At 44.3% G+C, this 17986-nt stretch overlaps 1 protein-coding gene across 9 annotated transcripts in view; it reads right to left on the reverse strand.

Moving 5' to 3' along the window:
* LOC135904590 (uncharacterized) overlaps positions 1 to 17986 on the reverse strand; it is a 900492-nt gene that overhangs the window by 358188 nt on the left and 524318 nt on the right. For 4 of the 9 annotated variants that reach the window (XM_070537279.1, XM_070537280.1, XM_070537281.1 and 1 more), the window contains exon 5: positions 11856 to 11917. The exons of 4 other annotated variants lie outside the window; for them this stretch is intronic. In XM_070537279.1, coding sequence (XP_070393380.1) covers positions 11856 to 11917 — 62 coding nt within the window. Of the gene's footprint in view, positions 1 to 11855; positions 11918 to 13176; positions 13288 to 17986 lie in introns of those variants that run through there. One more of the 9 variants, XM_070537285.1, reaches the window with a different exon arrangement.

The raw sequence follows: 17986 nt of genomic DNA on the forward strand, positions 1-17986 counted from the left end.
CAGAATTTCACGGGTGCACACTCAACTACAGGGTCTAATTCAGACTTAAAATGAGATAGGCATGATCACAGCAATTTATCTTACCCGATCTAATTCGTCTTGGTGTGTTTTAGCATCTATTTTCTCCCAGCCACAGGTTTTTTGCTATTAGATCTTGAAAACATTCTTAGCAGCGAAAATTTTCTTTGAAGATGTAAAACTATGTGATAAAGCTAAATTGAGATACCATCTTTCGAATTTAATTGAATTCTGGGATTTTGCGTGCCGAAACTACGACTTCATTATGAGGCAAGCCGTAGCGGGGGACTCCGGTGCCCTCAATGCACGAGACACGGGCGTTTTTGCATTTTGCCCCTGTGTAAATGCGGCCTGCGTGGCCAGGATTGCATGCCGCGACATCGTGCTTAGCAGCGCAGCCCCGTAGCCGTGAAGCCACCGCGGCGGGAATATAACATGCTTTCGTAACAATGTTTGTTTTGATCATTCCCATATGGCCTTTTATTCTTCAGCAAAATATCACTGAAAGCTCCACCAAATTTTTTTTTTCATCTACTACTACTTTTGGCGGAGAATTAGTCCCTACATTATTGACTAATTGCTTTAGTTTGCTTAAGGCAACAAAGTATAACAAAGACAAGCAACAGAACGCATAGGCTACACATTCAAAGACAGCCTTTGCAAGTGTATCTACGCATACATCCCAGGCTGTCCAGCGCACATGATGGCGTAAATGTCCAATATTATATTCGCATGGGTCAGACGACAGCGCGAAGCGACCAGCTCAACGATTAGACCTGGCTAGCAGGAACGACGTAGCACCAATCTCGAGCATTTGATTAGGGAGTAACCGGAGGCGCGGTTGTATTAGCAGCGCAGCCGGCGTGGGGCTCTGTTTTGGCGGCGCAAACAGCACATTGGCCGCTGTCCGGTTGCTGCACCTGATGAGCGCCAAAGCAGGTGAACACGTTTGGCAAATGCAAACACTCACGCCATGCTTGCTGGCAAACACATCCGCAAGTCCACACTGGCGCCAGCAGCTTTGCACGTACAAAGAAACCAAAGGCGCATGCTTCTTGAACCTTCCTAGGACCATGAACCACGTCCCTCCTCTCTGAGGACTTCGCGTGCAATTTAATCAAAAGCGCAGCACCCTACTACGGAAGCGAGTGATGGTGCTCAGGCCTTCCTTGCTGAAGCGGAGATATATCAAATGGTGAATTGGCTTCGTTTCTTCTGTGTGCGCGTCCGGTTTGGACGCGTTTGCGTTGCTGGCGCAGTTCTCTGTTGGGTCACTCGACGTCACCGCCCTTCAATTACTACACTGCAAGCATAGCAGTGTCAACAATGAATGTTGCTTAACGAGAACTCATTGAGAGGAGATTAAGCTAGAACGGCAGACCAAACATTTGTACATGAAATAGGCAGATGTAACTGTGGCCCGAGGCTTCCTACACGGGAAATGTTGCACAAACAAAAGACAGATGGCTGTGTAATATTAATATTCCCCCATCAGTATTTTGCGACATCCCAGACATTGAATACACGCAGTGGCTAATGCGTTATTAGTTCACAAAGAAGAATTGTGTAGCCAATGTCGACCTTATTATCTATAAATTTTGTATACACGCGTCGATGCTTTATTCTAAGTATTCATTTGATGCGTGCTTTTTATACCACGCCACCGTTATGCAATTATTGCTAATAAAGGCAGCCATCATGCTCAGCAAGCACATGTAGGTGCAGCTAAAAGTACTTGTTGCCACAGGAGCATTCCTTTCAGGGAATGCTTCAATTCCTTAAGAACGCTTCGCATTCTAGTTTCTAATCTAATTTCCACATATGTTTCGCCAATGCAGTATATATGAAGGGGCCTTGTATATTCCAGATAGCAGGACACAAGCACAATTGCACCTTCAGTAGATTTTGACATACGGCCGTAACGAATCGTTTAATAGCCGAACTTAAAAAAATCGCAATGGTGATTTAACGGTAAATGCGAGAGAAATCCTTTAGTATTACATCGCAACTCCGCAAATTTTTGAGGTCCCGTATCCATGGTTCTAACCTCGTTCACCAAATTGCAATCTGTTGTTCAGGAACTCACTCGGCCCACTTCCTCTTCCTGCCACTCGGAGAATCTAGGTGCAACTGAAGGAGGTCCGGGGCCGCATCGAGCGCGCATCGCCCACATGTGAGGGATTAGAAGGACTTGACAAACGCACCGTGATTTTGGCTCCGAAATTTACGGAGCCAAGTGGATGCTTCATCGCGCTCCGCTCAATCAGCTTTTCCGGAGCCAGGACCGCGTTCACACTTGCAATGCTCCAGCATGAGCGTTGGATGCACCAACATGACAGTTCCTCCTGAGCGGCTGCGTACATATCACGCCGAGCACCATACATTCCTTAGAGCGGAACAAGAACTAAACTGTCAAGCTAACGTTATGCGATTCTTTTTGGGGGGGGCGAGGGGGGAGGTGAGGGGTCATTGACCTGCCGATGGCTTTCCTTAGTTGTCATTTAGTGCACCAACGAGGTGAGACGGCCGCAGTGCTGCTAACACGCTCCTCATCATGAAACCGATGTGACATGCCTTGAGCGCAATACTATACCTCGCTATCGCTCTCAATGTTTCGCCTAAGGGCGAAACTGACAAATATTTTTATTGGCAAGGCTCACGCCGACTTCCTATTACAGTACCTGCAGTTAGTGGTCAGTGCACCTTATGAAGGGTAAAAGCCGTCTGGGCGACTGATAGTGCTGCTCATTTCTTGCCGACATCCCGAAATAGGTTATTATTAATCTTGTGACCTATATTTCATTATATGGCATAATCTCTGAAGACGTCATACAAGGCTGTGTAACTTCTACACAACTTGCCAGCGCGTTGAAATTTCGAAATACATTACACTAACCCACATCTTCAATAGCAGTGATAAATGCAGTGATAAATGCAGGCAGCGTCACGAGACTACGCTGATCCTCGCCGTCATCAAGACGCGTCCCGGCATGGCATAAAACCGCCTTAATATAGCGGCTGATATGAGTCTATGTGCGACGTTTCCAAGCGACCTCTTGCGCACTCCTCCCTTCCCATCCAGCAAATGTGGCCTTACGGCTCTCATTATTTCAAATCTCGTTGCGCGCCTTTGTTTCTCGCATGCCTATCGCGGGGTCGATATTGGAGCAACGGGCTAGGGACCGCGAACACCACCAGCGCTTCCCGCCAAACGACTCTTCTGCCCTTGCAACCACCTTCTTTTTCTCTTCACACCTCACCAAATGGCCGTTCCGCCATCAACGCTTCCACCTTCGTGGAAAATGCCTGTTTGCACAGTGAACGGCGTCCTCGAAAAGCGGGCCACCACTAGCTACTCTACGACTTTCACTGTCTCCACCCGGCTCCATCGTAAATGACGCCTTACTGGTTCTTCTTTTAAAGTGAGGCGCACACACTTTTCTTACTTCTAAGAAATTCTCGCAGGAACTGAAATGATGGAGTTTTTGAATGAACCCTGACTTTATTTGAAGATATTTGAAAGAATGGCCCATTGTCCATCTTGAGAAGTGTGGCCGCTTGTGCAGTCAGCGATACAGTAAGAAACTCGGCTCCGACCTTCAAATTTCCACAGTCTGTTGCACAAAAGAAAACGCAAAAAGTACAAAATGTTTGTGCTCACTGTACGGATATGAAGGTAGGCGGCAATATAGACCAGGGTGTTTTAAACTTACCCCTTCGATGGCACCACCTCAGACAGACGACTCTGAAATAGGTGCTACACCAAACAGCGTATTCTCCCTTGTTCTAAGCATTGAAACCTTAAATAGGATCTGACAAGCACTCTTTAATGTACAAACACTGTAGGGTGTCCATCAATATCAGGCTCCGTGGAAGACTCAATTACGCAAATTTTTTTCACGGCATACTGTGATTTTAAAACATTTATCCCTCACTCCCTCAAATCAAGCGCCGTATTACACCGTCAAACGCGTGCACACACAAATACAAACACATACGCGCACATGTTCAATGCTGCAAGAGAAAGAAAGCAAATAGAGGAAAGGCGGAGAGGTCAGCCAGACAAGCGTCCGGTTTTCTACCTTACTTGAATACTGCAAAATAAGTAATAATCTTGGTACGGTACCTACTCAGTGTCTGCAGTATATTCATGAGAAACCCGTACTGACGGGTCATGCATAGGGCTACTAAGGAGCTAGGCAGTGGTCTTCACTACCCTTCACACGCCACCCACATGAGCCACATGAAAGCCACATGGTGCACTTGCGATATTGATTGGGCTTGACTGGGATCCCAGTTTGCGGTAGCGATTGGCTCCTTTCCTCAAGCTACAGGAGGGAGCCAATCGTGGTCGAGAATTTTAGCCTGGAACGCGCTCCATCACGATCGAAAATGGCCGTGCGACACCGGTATTACTGGCCGATGCACTCGTGTAAATAGTCCCCTTGTTGACGGCTAGCTCAGTGATGAATGATACTTCGGCGTGTCAGAGACGGACTCCCCATTACAATGCTGGGATCGCGGCATAAAAGGCCGGATTTTGATTGTCTTATTAGCTTCGCAATACCTTTTAGAAGACCACTGCTCACACTCTTCTAGGATGTGTCTCCACAATGTTTATCGCAGCGAACATAAATGTGACTCGTTCTCTTTCCAATGTGTCTTTCGATTGGACTCGCACATAGGAGCTCAGAACCTTTAAAAGAACCGAATGCACCATAATAGAAGCCTGTCACAAAGAAAGTCTATAAAAAATAATAAAGCGATTCAAAAGTGGATTGAAACAAAATGTCGCTTAGCTAAGTCCTTCATGTAAACGTTCTGTGAGTGGGAGCTGGCTTGTGAGCATGTCCCTTCGGAGAGGTTACTAACAGCCTCTTATAAGTATTTTCTTCGTTGTTACAAGCCTGCGCTGACCTACATTGGTCTGTGCCGCAGGCGTCAAAAAGCTTGGCATAGAAGGGACCAACCGATGCGCAGAGTTTGGCCACCTCCCTGCGGCGTCTACTTTGTCTGCTGGAGTCAAGGAACAGCTGCCGAGAAGGGTAGATTAGGACAGAATGGTCCCAAGAGGACTGTCTTGAGTGACATTTATTATCTGTGTACGAACATTTTTCTGTCATCTATCACGAGCGAAATAGGTCCCTTGACGCTTTTTTTCCACACGGCAAACATCAAACTTCTTGATAAGGTGACAGAAACAAGACTTCTTATTGACGCTAGCTCCCCCCAATGCCTACTGAATGACAATGGGCGCTCCCTTCTACGCTCTCTTCTATGAACATCCTGCGCATCAATGACATGTACTTTCTTCTATTTCGCTCCTTCTCACGTGACCGTCACGTATTCACTTTTTTATTTATCATTGCTCCTCAAGCCTTCTAGTTCTTTGTGCATTTGCCTGATTCAACTAATTCGGGCAGTCTTGTTTTTCTAGCGGCACTTACCTCTGTTTCCGGCGTGTGTTAATGACCCGGCTGTTTCTGAGCTGTCTCAGGTCATCTTCCGCACAAGAAGTGATATTTCAACTATTTCTTTTCTTTTTCAATTATGTGGAAACTTAGACTACTTACGATGTCTATTCCTTTGTGACACCACCTCATGTAGGAGGCAGCAGAACCCTTTTCACCAGGCTTAATTTTGTTTGTGGAACCAGCTGTGCTCTTGTTCTTGGTGAATTCAAAAATTTTCAATTTCAGTTTTCGTTTTTTTTTCACGAACATGAGTTCCGTCATCTTTATTGTACTTTTGCTGCGCTTTTGAAAAATAATTTTGCTTATCTTAGGAGCTCACCAAGAAGTTGAGTGAGTGTATTTAGAGCCGGTGAGTAGGCTAAGTTAGTAGGGTTATAGAATAACGTAGTATCAGCCTGAACTTCGCAGAAGATTCTTTCAGATCTGTAACTCGACTTATCAAGAAAAAAGAGTTTCTTTTCAGGCGCATAAAGCCCGTCAACTATTATTATTACTGAAGCTATTATTATCATTAGCTGAGTTGCAATTGCATGAAAAAATCACTGTAGAACTTTGCAAAACTTTGGCGAACATCCTAATATTAGAATAGCTTCAGAAACAACTTCGATTTTCCTTTTCACCAAGCTGCAGTTCTGCGCTGAGCTCGAAAAAGCTTGGATGGATGGATGAAAGGAGATGAAAGGAGACGTGGATGGATGAAAGGCGTGATCCACTGTGTATGCTTGTATGTAATGCTACAAATTTGTTATGTTGTTATTAATTACTGGTAATTATTAACAATTCACTGCTAATAAATTTTTCGTCACTGTTAGCTTGATGCTGGCTAGAAATAATATTTTTTCAGTAATATTAAGAGATTACACTGCAGTGTCTCACTGTGGAACATACATTCTGCACAATATCTCCAACCACTTCTTAATACAGAGCTCTAGTGTGTCCGGCGTTCCTGTAGGTGGTGGTGGTGGTGGTAGTGATGGTGTTCCAGCCAGTGGGATTAGCCTGGCATACATAGGCGGCAGGCGAGCTCGGCGTTTGGCCGGAAGGGCGGAAGCGTAAACATGCGCAGCCTGCCCGGTGAAGTCACCTGGTGGTGCCGAGATCAAGTAGACAAACACAAAGGTAATAGTGCTATAATCAATTGTAAGACATTTTAACCACTTAAAAATACGTGTTCGTGATTACAGTGCCGCCGAAAATTTACACCAGAGCCAAAGTATAATACAATTGGTTAATGCTATAATAACTGTGTTTCGCTGGTAGAGCTGTGCGCCACAATGTGGCTGCACCATGCCAACCGCTCACGTTTACGGCTCCGCCCACCCGGCAACACAGCAAGATCACCTGCATAGGCCACAGTAGCAGACACGCTAAAACTCTCTGATACGTTCTCATAGCGCATCAATATACAGTATCAACTTCGAAGTGAGCGCCTGCTGCGTACGCACCGGTATATGTCAAACATAAAAGCAAGCTGTACTCTAGTTATGGAGCGAATATATGAAATGCGTTATTCGAAGGTCCGGCCGGGCAATGGTGTGCCCCTAATTTTTCGAGAAGGCCGGGTATTTATAAGCAAGCACACATATTCTCGGTACATGTGACCACCATGTTTTAATTTATTTGGCTTTGTTATAGCATGCCACCTTTTGTATTAGCATACGAATGGCAACAAGTGCGAGTGTGTGGAAGGCGTGCATTTTTCTGGCAGTAAAAGTACGCAAGAAAGAAAGCATGTTGCGTTCCATAACGTACTGAGACGTGTCCGCAAAAAAAAAAATGAAAAGGAAAAATTCTTGAATCGCTTGAAACACGCTTACCTCCGAGGAAGCTAGTAGTACACTTTGGAGTCTTTGGGTGAGTTACCTATGTTAAAAACTCGCTATTAATGAAGGTACGAAATAGCCGTTTGTCTCAGAACAGAAATAACGCCTTTGAATTCTCAATACTTATACAAACGTACAACGGGCACTTGGTGGGTACATGGGAGCGAATAAAACATAGATACTTGTGCAACTGGTGCCAGCAACCTTGGGTAAGCGGTCAATTTATCATGCGAAATGTGTGCCATTCCCAGGCCTTCTTGCTTCGTTTTGGAGCAACACCTTGAGAGTAAAATGAGCTGGTGACTGTTTACAAGATTGAAGCCGCAGCTATATACTTGTTTGCGGATTTACAACAGTGACGCCGAGGACGCTTAGTTTGCCTCGAAACTAAAGTGATCCCCTTTCGCCTGTGAATAGCGATGTTGGAGATCTAGGGTCATCCACGAGCGGCGGTGGTGATGGCTGATCCCTTTAGGCTTACCGCCCGTTGCTTGCCAAAATATAGCGGAAGGAGTAAATGGACTAAGCCACACAGGAATGCTCTTTGCAAAGCTAGCAATTTTAAGGCATGGGGCGCGGGAACTGAACGTCGAGCAGGTTGCTGCGTGATAAAAAAGTTCTGTACTGCACGTCGCAAAGTAACTTGTTATTTCGTTGATGTGCTGTCATCGAATCTCCTGAGCTGATTTATATTCGAAATCAATCAATCACTCCAGTAGCCTCAATGTCATGGACCTACAGGCATCGAAGATTTCACTGCAATTTTCGACAGCTATTTTTGCAGTTTCGTTTATCTTTATCATACTTTCATTATTCATTTGTCGGTCTGTGATACTTATCAGACCTTTTCACCTGGGATATAGATATTGATGTGCATCTTCCCATGGTCGTCAGGTATACATATTATTTTATTCTTGCGTCATTATTTTCTTACCTTAAATCGAGGAAAAGAGAAGTAGCCGGAACAGACGGGAAAAAGGTCATGCTTGGTCACATTATAACAACAATGAATCGTAAAGAGCTGGTTGTAAACTACAAGCTGATCTCCTGATGTGCGATTGTTAACATTCACGTTAACAAACTCCGCACTCACACCTTTCCCCGATAAGTACCATGCGCTAGCTCAGGCAAACTTCTAGGTGAAGCGCATACCACCGCTGGAACAAACACGCACGGAAACAAAAGTAAACTGTGGCGAAATCACCACCTTCAAGTCACCCAGTGACCCAGGTTATCTAATAGCTTGGGGCACTAGGAATGTGCTCGAGGTCATTGCATCAACGTTATTTCAGCTTTGTCACCCAACTTTCGTTATGCCGTCATCACTATGCTATCGTCGTCAAACAGTCTTCTCGCATTCTTTGTCAAATGGCCGCGGTGATGCCGTTTTGGTTTTTCCATTGTTGTCACGCCAGTTTCGTCACCTGACTCCCGTCATGTCCTCCTCACCGCGTAATTGTCGCTATACATGCTTCGCGTAACAGTCATCGCCACGCCATTGTCCTCATACACTCATCAACATCACATTGCCCTTGTGCCGTGGTCGTGTCACCGTCGTCATTGCGTCGTCATCCTACAGTGGCCGTCATGCAACCCTTGGCATAGCAATTTTTGCTATAAGCGGAATAGCCATCCATTTGATGGTATGAAAGGCTTGAATCATGTCATCCGAGGCGTTCATAACCGCCTCTACAGATGTAAAAAGATGAAGCTTCTAATTTCTGCGTCGAAATGAAATTCGGCCAATTCCCTCGTGACAGTTGGTAATACTGCTATTTGTAACGGACTATTTATAAAAGATGACGGGTAACTTTATTAGCAGGAGTATAAAACAACCAGCCAAGAAAGAAGAAGGCCCACATAGTCAACGAATAGGCGCTCATTCATTTTAAGTTTTCTGAAACGCTCAACACAGCTCAGCATACATTTTGAACTGTTTGAAAATTCGCAAGAGAACGGTTCTATACGCGCTTGGCAAAGGAAAGAGTTATGACACATTACGCTTCAGAAGCTCCTGGAATAACTAGTCAATACCCTAAACAAAGCCAAACAACTTCTCTTGCGGGAAATAAATAAACCTTATTCCAGAAATACAATGCCTCGAAATGGAAACTCTGTTTTAATATTCCCTTTTAAAGCATTTACTCTTGAACCTGTGGCACCTCTTCATTTGTCAAAACATCGAGCCCTTAGAATGAATTCCACACTTTAGCTCCTATTTGGGGCTTGCTCATTCCTTCCTTTCTACCTTCATTCTTCTTTTTTTTTTTTTGTAAACCGACGCGTTATTCTGTCGGCAGGGCTGTCTTCACTGCATCTCTTTGAATGAAGATTGCCTTCATCATTTTAGCTTCAAAATTCTCATTTGCAATGTTGTCCAGACGTGGCTCAATAGAAGAGAATGCAGTGACTCCCGTTGTCTCTTTCAGAAAACCGTCTTTTTGCTACAGCCAGTAAGTTAGTCCGAAATACAGCAGCCATGCTCAAGCACCCAGTGAAAGGAAGCTGGGAAGGCAGAAGGTATGACCACGACATTGTCACGAACGCTTAGTATGACCAATAAACTATAGCGCAAGATCTTCATGTTTGTTTTTTGGTGTTACATATGACTGCAGTAGCAAACTTTAGTGAAGCGGACACGATCCAAGAGTATAATGACGCCGTTCAAAGAGGGAGTACTCTTAAACCTGTGGCACCTCTTCATTTTTCAAAGTGTCGAGCCCTTACGATGAATTCCATACTTTAGCTCCTATTTGGAGCTCAAGTCATTGTTTATGTTACTTTTCCGAGGAAGGAAAATAACAGGTAAGTGAACAAAGCAGGCAACTACTTCCCTTACTATAAGTTCATTTCGCAAATAGTTATCCTTAAGAGAAAAATATGTAGTAACAAAAAATAATCAAGCCAATTCGAAGTATTCCTGCACTTATGTTCTGAAAAAAAGGGGGGTCTCGTTAAATTTACACCGACTGTTTTTTCCTCTAGAAAAGCTTGTCAAACCAAATTTCTAGGTGATCGTGATGTCCGAAATGACCAGTAAAGAGGAAAAAACGCAATACATAGGACATGTGGAAGGGACAAACAATAGCACTGTCAGCCGATGACGGGTCACAACATAAGTTCGTCCGTTCCTGCACAGCGCGCTGCTCTGCTTTCTTCTGCTCAAGTCACAAACCAACCAGGCCATATTCGCACCCTTCTGTCGAACATATCAACATAGTGACAGCGGTTGGCCAGTGGCGAGCAGTACTAGGAAGACAAAATTTTGCTCTTTACGCCAGAACAACACGCCCTTTAGAGCGCGAAACGCTAGTGCAGAAAATTACGCCTTTCAAAAAATGTTCACATACCGATGGGATGACCAGAAAGGCACCGCTCAATTTTCTAGTAAAGCAAAATACACGAAAAATATAATCATGCCTAGAGGAATTCTTAAAAAACAACAATTCTGTAGATCAAGCCCTCCTGTTTGAATCCGTGAAGCGGAGCCACAACTGCTGGCATGCAACTGATTGCCACCTAAATGATTATACTCTGCCCAGCGTATTGCACTGTAGATATTACGTGCCTGCCAGTGAAGACGACGGGATGCGGAGACTCCCACCATGTGACCCAGGTGACCTCGCATTATACTGTCTTCGGCATTAGGCCCCTTTGCTACGGCACTACATCTATCGTTTGTTTTAGCACGTAGTAATTCCGCAGAAAATTAGGCCAGTAGCCAGGACACATGCAAGGGTAGTGAACACAATATGTGGGTCCATGTGTGATCTATTTCGCAGGACAGCAGCATCCAGCCACGGTCATGTAAATCCGGGAAAGTTCACAAGCACGCCTTCACTTTAATACAAACATGTTTACTTACGTGCTCGGACGGGCCTGCCTTCAAGCTGCGCCCGTACCGCCAATCGCTTCCAGTATATAAAAAAAAACAAGAGAGATTTTAACGAGCTGTTTTAATGATAATAATTACAACCATAGGGCAATAACTTATAACAGAGCCATACGGCTTACGAGCAAGAGAAGTGCACGAAATAATAGAAGTTCCCTCACATCTGCAATTTTCTGCACCAGAGCTGCTTCATCTTTTTTTTTGAGCCTCCAAATACTTTCAACCTTTATTCTGTTACCCTAACAGATCATCGTATAACTCTTAAGCGTTTTATCTTCCCTGCTCAACTCGTCTTTTTTTTCTCCTAATTCCAACTGGAAGTTTATTTTATGGTCAGCTCTTATTATAGCACTCAACCACCACTGCTTGTGTCTCTTTCAATGGCCCCTCGCGTGGCATTAAATTGCATTTCAATTCTCTTTTCGAGTGTCAAGAACTCTGCTACGAAGGGTAGTAGACGCAGAATGCTGGGACCATGTACTTCTTGACGATATCAGTAAGGTGTCGAACGTAACTCGGCAGTGGCTGCCGAGTGGGTCTTCAAAACATTACCATTATAAGCTGTGAATATTTGCTCCTTTTTTTTCGCCGAAGCCTCCCGTGGCTACTTAGTACTTTGCCTGCATAATGCTATTAAGCGAATCCTACCATGTGAACTCTGCTGGACTTTCCTTGACCGTGGCTGTTGGTAGCACCTGAATAGCTCGCACCTGAAAAAAAAATAACATAACGCGCGCGATGGTGGGATTTAATACCGCTACCCCAGCACAGCATCCCGATGGGCTAACCATTAGGTCACAATTATTATTATTATTATTATTATTATTATTATTATTATTATTATTATTATTATTATTATTATTATTATTATTATTTCCTACGCCACTGGCCACTATTACCCTCAGTGGCCAGTGGCGCATGAAAGGAAAGAAGCTGTAAAGACAGAGAGAGAGAGAGGAAAAAAAGGCCAGCAAAAGAGCGCAAGTTTGGCCTGGTTGGTAAATGTTGGTATGTGTACGTAGCGCATCGCATGTAGGTTTGTTTGTCCGGTATCATGCACTGTTGTTCAAAGAGATGTTGAATTCTCATATTACAGCTATCCCTCAAATTCAGAACGTTTTTATGTGCAGATGCAATTTAGGTTACTTGGAAGGGGCCTTCTTTTTTTACTTCTGTCTATTCCCAATTATCAAGTTCCCCACGTTCGCTGTTTTCTAGCTCGCTTGAACTTATCCTTATTTGTACAATTTCCCAATCTCAGCATTCAATTATCGGTTGCGGAGAATAAAGCCGAATTAAATTATTGAAAACGAAAAGAAGAGCCACAGTTACTTTGTATTTTACAGTTATCTAAATATAGCAGCTCGTGCACAGCGTTTTCGCTAAGTAAGCGAGAGTAGCACTCTGCGGGCAAAAGCATATGCATGCCAATGCCGCGTGCATGCTCAAATCTCTATGCGCCCTTTCCTTAACAGGACTCTATAGAAGAATAAACTGTTGGTAGAAACAACCCCCCCCCCCCCCTCTTTACATTTCCACCAGAAAAAAGAAAGGCAACAAGTACCAGCGAAGAAGACACGTGGCATTTCTTAGTTGCCTAGCTTAGGAGCATTCAACTTTTCAAGAGTCCCTTTAAGAACGACCCGTTTTCCAACGAGGCCCGTGAATTATGAGGAGAAAGAGAATCACATAGTAAGCCCAAATGTCAGAGACAAAGGGACAAGCTAAAGGAAGCGGCACAGCTTAGCTCGAAAATTATATATATATTTGCAAAAGATGACGAAAAGAACGTATACCCATATGTTCGCCTTGCAAAACGCCACCGTTCCACCTTTCAGCGCTTCCAGCGACGGGCACAAGCTTGCGCCATTCGCGCACACGGTGATGTCACCGCTGAACCAGAGCTCAGGCTATTGTCCTCTTTTCTTGCTAGCCCAGTGTATAGTAGCTAGAGGCAAGAGTAGCCCACGCGGCTCTTGTTCGGATCGTATTGTTCCTTACGGTGGCGAAATAAATATTGGAAGCGCATCTCCTGGTACTCCTGCCAAGCACCACTCGATATTCTGAGGCTCCTGTTTGCCTGCGCATCATCAAGGAGACTGTTAACTAGGCAAGCACGTGAAGAAGCGCTAGCAATGCCAGCGCGCACGCACGCAGACACACACACGCACGCATGCTCACACAGTCGCGCGCGCACACACGTACGCACACATGCGCGCACACACACGCGCACACACATACGCGAATGCACGCACGCACGCATGCATGCGCACGTACGCACGCACGCCTACACATATGTACACATAGTGCACACATATTTGAGCACTTGAAGAAGAATATCGCTGTGAAGAAAGGAATGCGACACTTCAAAATGGGTCTATGACAAACGCCTACGGCAAAATGGCTCCGTTCTTGGACCCCACAGCACTATGGAGCTCAACCTAGTGACAATCACGATTGTATGGCACTTGTTCGTAGTTCTCACATTGCCTCCTGGATTAGAAAAAATAAAGATGGGTGACGGATCAATATGTCGTTGCCTATCAAAGGCACTCAATTTTGTTTATGAAACCGGGGTTAATAAAACGCAGCCATTGGGTTAGGCAATTTTTTTTCTTTTCTACCGCGGTTTTAGAGGGAAGCCCGTGACGCATGTCAATGCCACCACATTCCAGTTACATTTGTGCTCAACTCCCTCTCACCCGTCTAAACTGTGCGCAAACGTGGTGCTCTCTGAGAAAGACAGAGTAAGCACGGGAGGGAAGGGTGCAATGAAGGAAAAGATAGGTAGCGCGAGAAGGTGTATGCGAGGGTAAAAGCTTTGCAAGGATGAGGCAGAAATTTGATTGATGAACGCACTGTAGAAGGTTGCGTAGCGACCGAAGCGACCTTGCATGCAACTTGCGCTCTGTTTCGAGGGTCACGTGCGGCTGACGTGCCTGACTGATGGCTACAGTGTGACGGCACAGAGTGGGAAGGTGCGTGATGCTGCGTAAAACAAGAAGCGTAACCCCGCTACAGATATTGCTTCATCAGAAGTACTGGCCCGTAAGGATTTCAGGTTGCAATTTGGCGCGAGTGTTCACTGGACAGCTCTGCGCTAGCGTGTGGGCCATGATGATCGCCAGGCTTATTGCCCATTCGTGCTGACAGACCGAAATATCAGACTTACGAGGGGTCTATAGGCCGAATTTGGCTTCGCAAAAAGGTTAGGCCCAATGAAAGTGAAACGAACGAAGCATACTAAGCATGTTGATGTTAGTAATTAGTGAAGCGTAAAGAGGACGCGCTTCGATGCGCCAAAATAGCTAACACTGCAGTTATGCCCGCAGTGTCCGGACATTGCCGTTCAAAGTGCTTCAAGTTGTTTTGTTCATTTCTGCTTTTCTTTATGTGTGTACAGCTTGTTTTTGGTCTGTATTCTAAGTGGTTTGTGTTTTCGCAAGAATATCTGCTTGTTCGGGCTACCGGCGGTGCTCTTGGTAGAAATAAAATGATAGGTGTTTGGAAATGTGTTGGAAATGGGTGTTTTCAAGAGCTGCTACGCAGCTTTTGAAAAGCTGCGTAGAGTCCGCTGCGGGCTCTGTGGGCTTTGCGGGACGTTCTCGGGTGTTCTCGCTTGTCCAAGAGAGCCCATTTCTCGATATGGCATTTGCCACAGATATTACTCCGGCTTCTGGTTTGGCTTTGTTGCGGCTGATATTGGTTGCGCAGTTTCTCAAGCTGGCATGTACCGGCGCTGAGTAGCACACTACCGGCTCCTGCGCGTGCAAGTCAGCAAGCACTTTCTAAACTTTTCCGTCCGGCTAATTATTGCCTTTTCGTGTGCTCACGCTTCGCTACCTGCGCACGACCTCGCACTGCATACGTAGGTGGTGGCGTACGCCCAACAAAACTGCGTATTTGGCACTTTCAGGTATATATTTGTATGCAGCGCTGATATCACAATGTCGTAAGCCTTAATTATTCTGTTTGCTGTCAAAAAACAATGCATGTAAATGGCTTTTCACTTTTCTGCAATGGCAAACTCTATCGGAGATGCATATACAAATATTTTACGAAAAGTTCATTTGCTATTCCGCGACGACGGATTTATCAGAATATCAAAAACTTGTGAAAGTCGAAATTAGTGCCAACGAGAGCTCTTCCCCCCCCGATACGTTGGCAGTGAGCAAACTAAATGTGTGTTCAATCATCTGAGCATGCCACAGGAGCTCTGTGAAGTAACCGTTGATACGAGCATATCGCAATGTAGCATTCAAAGGGTTTCAAAATAACTTTCTTCTCCTAATACGATATTGAATGAATGTAGAATGTAAAGCAACAACTTTTCTGGAGGACAACGCTAAAACATACCTCGTAAACCACACATTGCCACGGTTCAGTGCAAGCAGTGTCAGTGCTACAGAGACGTAGCGATGCCTGTTGATCTGCCTGTCAACGCAGAAACCAAAGCACTACCAGCGCTTCCAGTGGTGAGCTCATACCAAATATTTTTTCTTTATTTTCTGGCATTGATTTCACTTTATTTTTGAAACGCATCCAGTGTTCTGTCGCCCGAACCAGTCTCCACTTCCCGCATAACATCATCCTTTTGTGTCAAACTGCTACCCGCCATTTCGCTGTCTTAGTATCTGGAAGCAATGACTTAACATGCAATATTACAAAAGACCATACATCTTTTGATGATCACCCTGCCTGAAAATATCTTTTTAGTTTTCTTGTTTTTGTATCGTGTGCTGAAAAAAATATATTTCCTAGGTAATTAACAAGTGTTACTAATCTCAACTCCATCTTCACACATCATCTTCCTCATTTCAATCGCCATTTCTTATCTCAGTCGGAAACACGTCGACATATAAGAGAGCGTGGTGAACAGAAAAGTTCTAGAAAAACTAGTATGGATGGTAACTACATTGGCCACTAACTGGACACTGTTTGTCGAGAAGAAAGGGGAATGTATTATAAAAGTAGGAGCAACGAGATAGCCAGCCTACCAGGCGTGTATAAATTACAGTTGACTATCGCAATCGTCACTAAATTATGACATCGGCAATATAATTACGTGATTGGCAAAAACACGTGCTGGCAATGCTCTTGCTTTGGAACTTTTGCTTAGTTTATAGATCAAAATAATGCGCTTGAGTGGCTTAAAATTCATGGACGTTGCAGTACAATGGTCCATTTTAGCATATTCCCCTTCTAGCGCCCCGTGAGCTCATTATGGTTAATTTTATTACCTAGAAAGCACCTGAAACGTTATCAGAAATTTTCAGGAAAGCTTTCAGTTTTCTTACATAGTCTTATAGTTATAATGGGGATGTAATGGCGTGGCAATAAATTCTGAGAGGCATTTTTAATACGAAAATATGATACAGAAGAAAAAGAGTAATATGTATTTTTAGTTTCTTTATCTCTCTTCCTTCAAGAATCATCATACCAAGAGGAACACGCATTATCTTCCCAGTGCTCATGTTTAGCTTCGGCATTTTTTTTCATCTGCAATTGCATCTGCCATGTAATACCGTATTGTGTTCATATTTCACTTCTTTCCTAGATCTAATTTTATATTTTCGCGTGCACCCTGTTCTTTATGCCTTGCGATAAAATTCGAGCTCACAGCGTACACTTGCCGTGGTTGCACTAAGAATCTTTAGAAGAAGAGAACAAAATGACTCTGCAGAGCGTTATATTCATAAATATTCCACTTTCTAGATCCAGCCCGTGTCATTACCCTACAGGATGGTAATATATAGGCCATCACCATAAAAAAGGCCACCTGAAACTCAAAAATGAGCTCCTCACTAAATTCATCCGTCGTACGGCATGGAGAGAAATAAAGGAGGTAAAGTAAACCACTTGCTTTTCTATATATGAAACGACAAAAGCGAAAGACCTATTTTCAAAAAGGGTGCTGTTACGTATAAACACGTTATGAAGCCACGCGTGTAATAGTGATAAATTGTTCACATGAACACGCTGTAAGCTGATTCCAAGTCAATGTATCATTTTCTCGGCACTAAGACCTCTGTACTTTCTTCGGGCCTTTGGGATGATGTGCTTTTTGTTGTCAAGCATACAACCACCTTGTGTAGAGCAAAACAAAGATTGATGTGCGCGGCTCAAGTGTACGCTCCGCAGACTGCCGTGGTTTTCTGGTTCATATTTCACATCCCTACTATCGTCTTACGTTGAGAGGACATGGCGGAGGAGGGTCGAAAAGGCTAACATACAGCAATGCCCCAAGATTGGGTCCACCCCCAGCAACTCTGGTTTCAAAAAGCCTAACGATGTTCTCGTTGTTCGGCTACTGCCAATTTTCGAGTTTCAGTGTGTTGAAATTTTGTTCATAGGTTATCTTGTTTCCTTTCTTCTGTTTTGCCTCGTCTAAATGTGGTTTACTCGCCTGCAACCTAAAGCGAACGTGGTCCCTGTGGAGAATGGGTGCTGTTCCCATGGCAACCATTTATAGCGATTATCTGGAGTCCGAAAGCCATCTTGAGACATGACGGGGTTGCGAAAACATCCATTATTGCTTCCTTGCGTTGACCGGAAAGATGTTTTATTGCTTCATTGGTTATTTGTATGCATTTATGTTAAGCTCTATCTATGCACCCTTACTACATGACATGGCTTCAGGTGGACAGTTATGTGCCACGCAATGTTTTCGAATGCATCCATTGATGTTGTCGTAGGAGGATCACTGTTACCGATTGCCTTGATAGTATTGGGCGATGTGTGCTTATCTCAGGTTCTTGATTGACTTCACTTCTCATTCG

The sequence above is a fragment of the Dermacentor albipictus genome, chromosome 4 (genome assembly GCF_038994185.2).
Source record: "Dermacentor albipictus isolate Rhodes 1998 colony chromosome 4, USDA_Dalb.pri_finalv2, whole genome shotgun sequence".
In the NCBI taxonomy this organism is placed as follows: Eukaryota; Metazoa; Arthropoda; class Arachnida; order Ixodida; family Ixodidae; genus Dermacentor; species Dermacentor albipictus.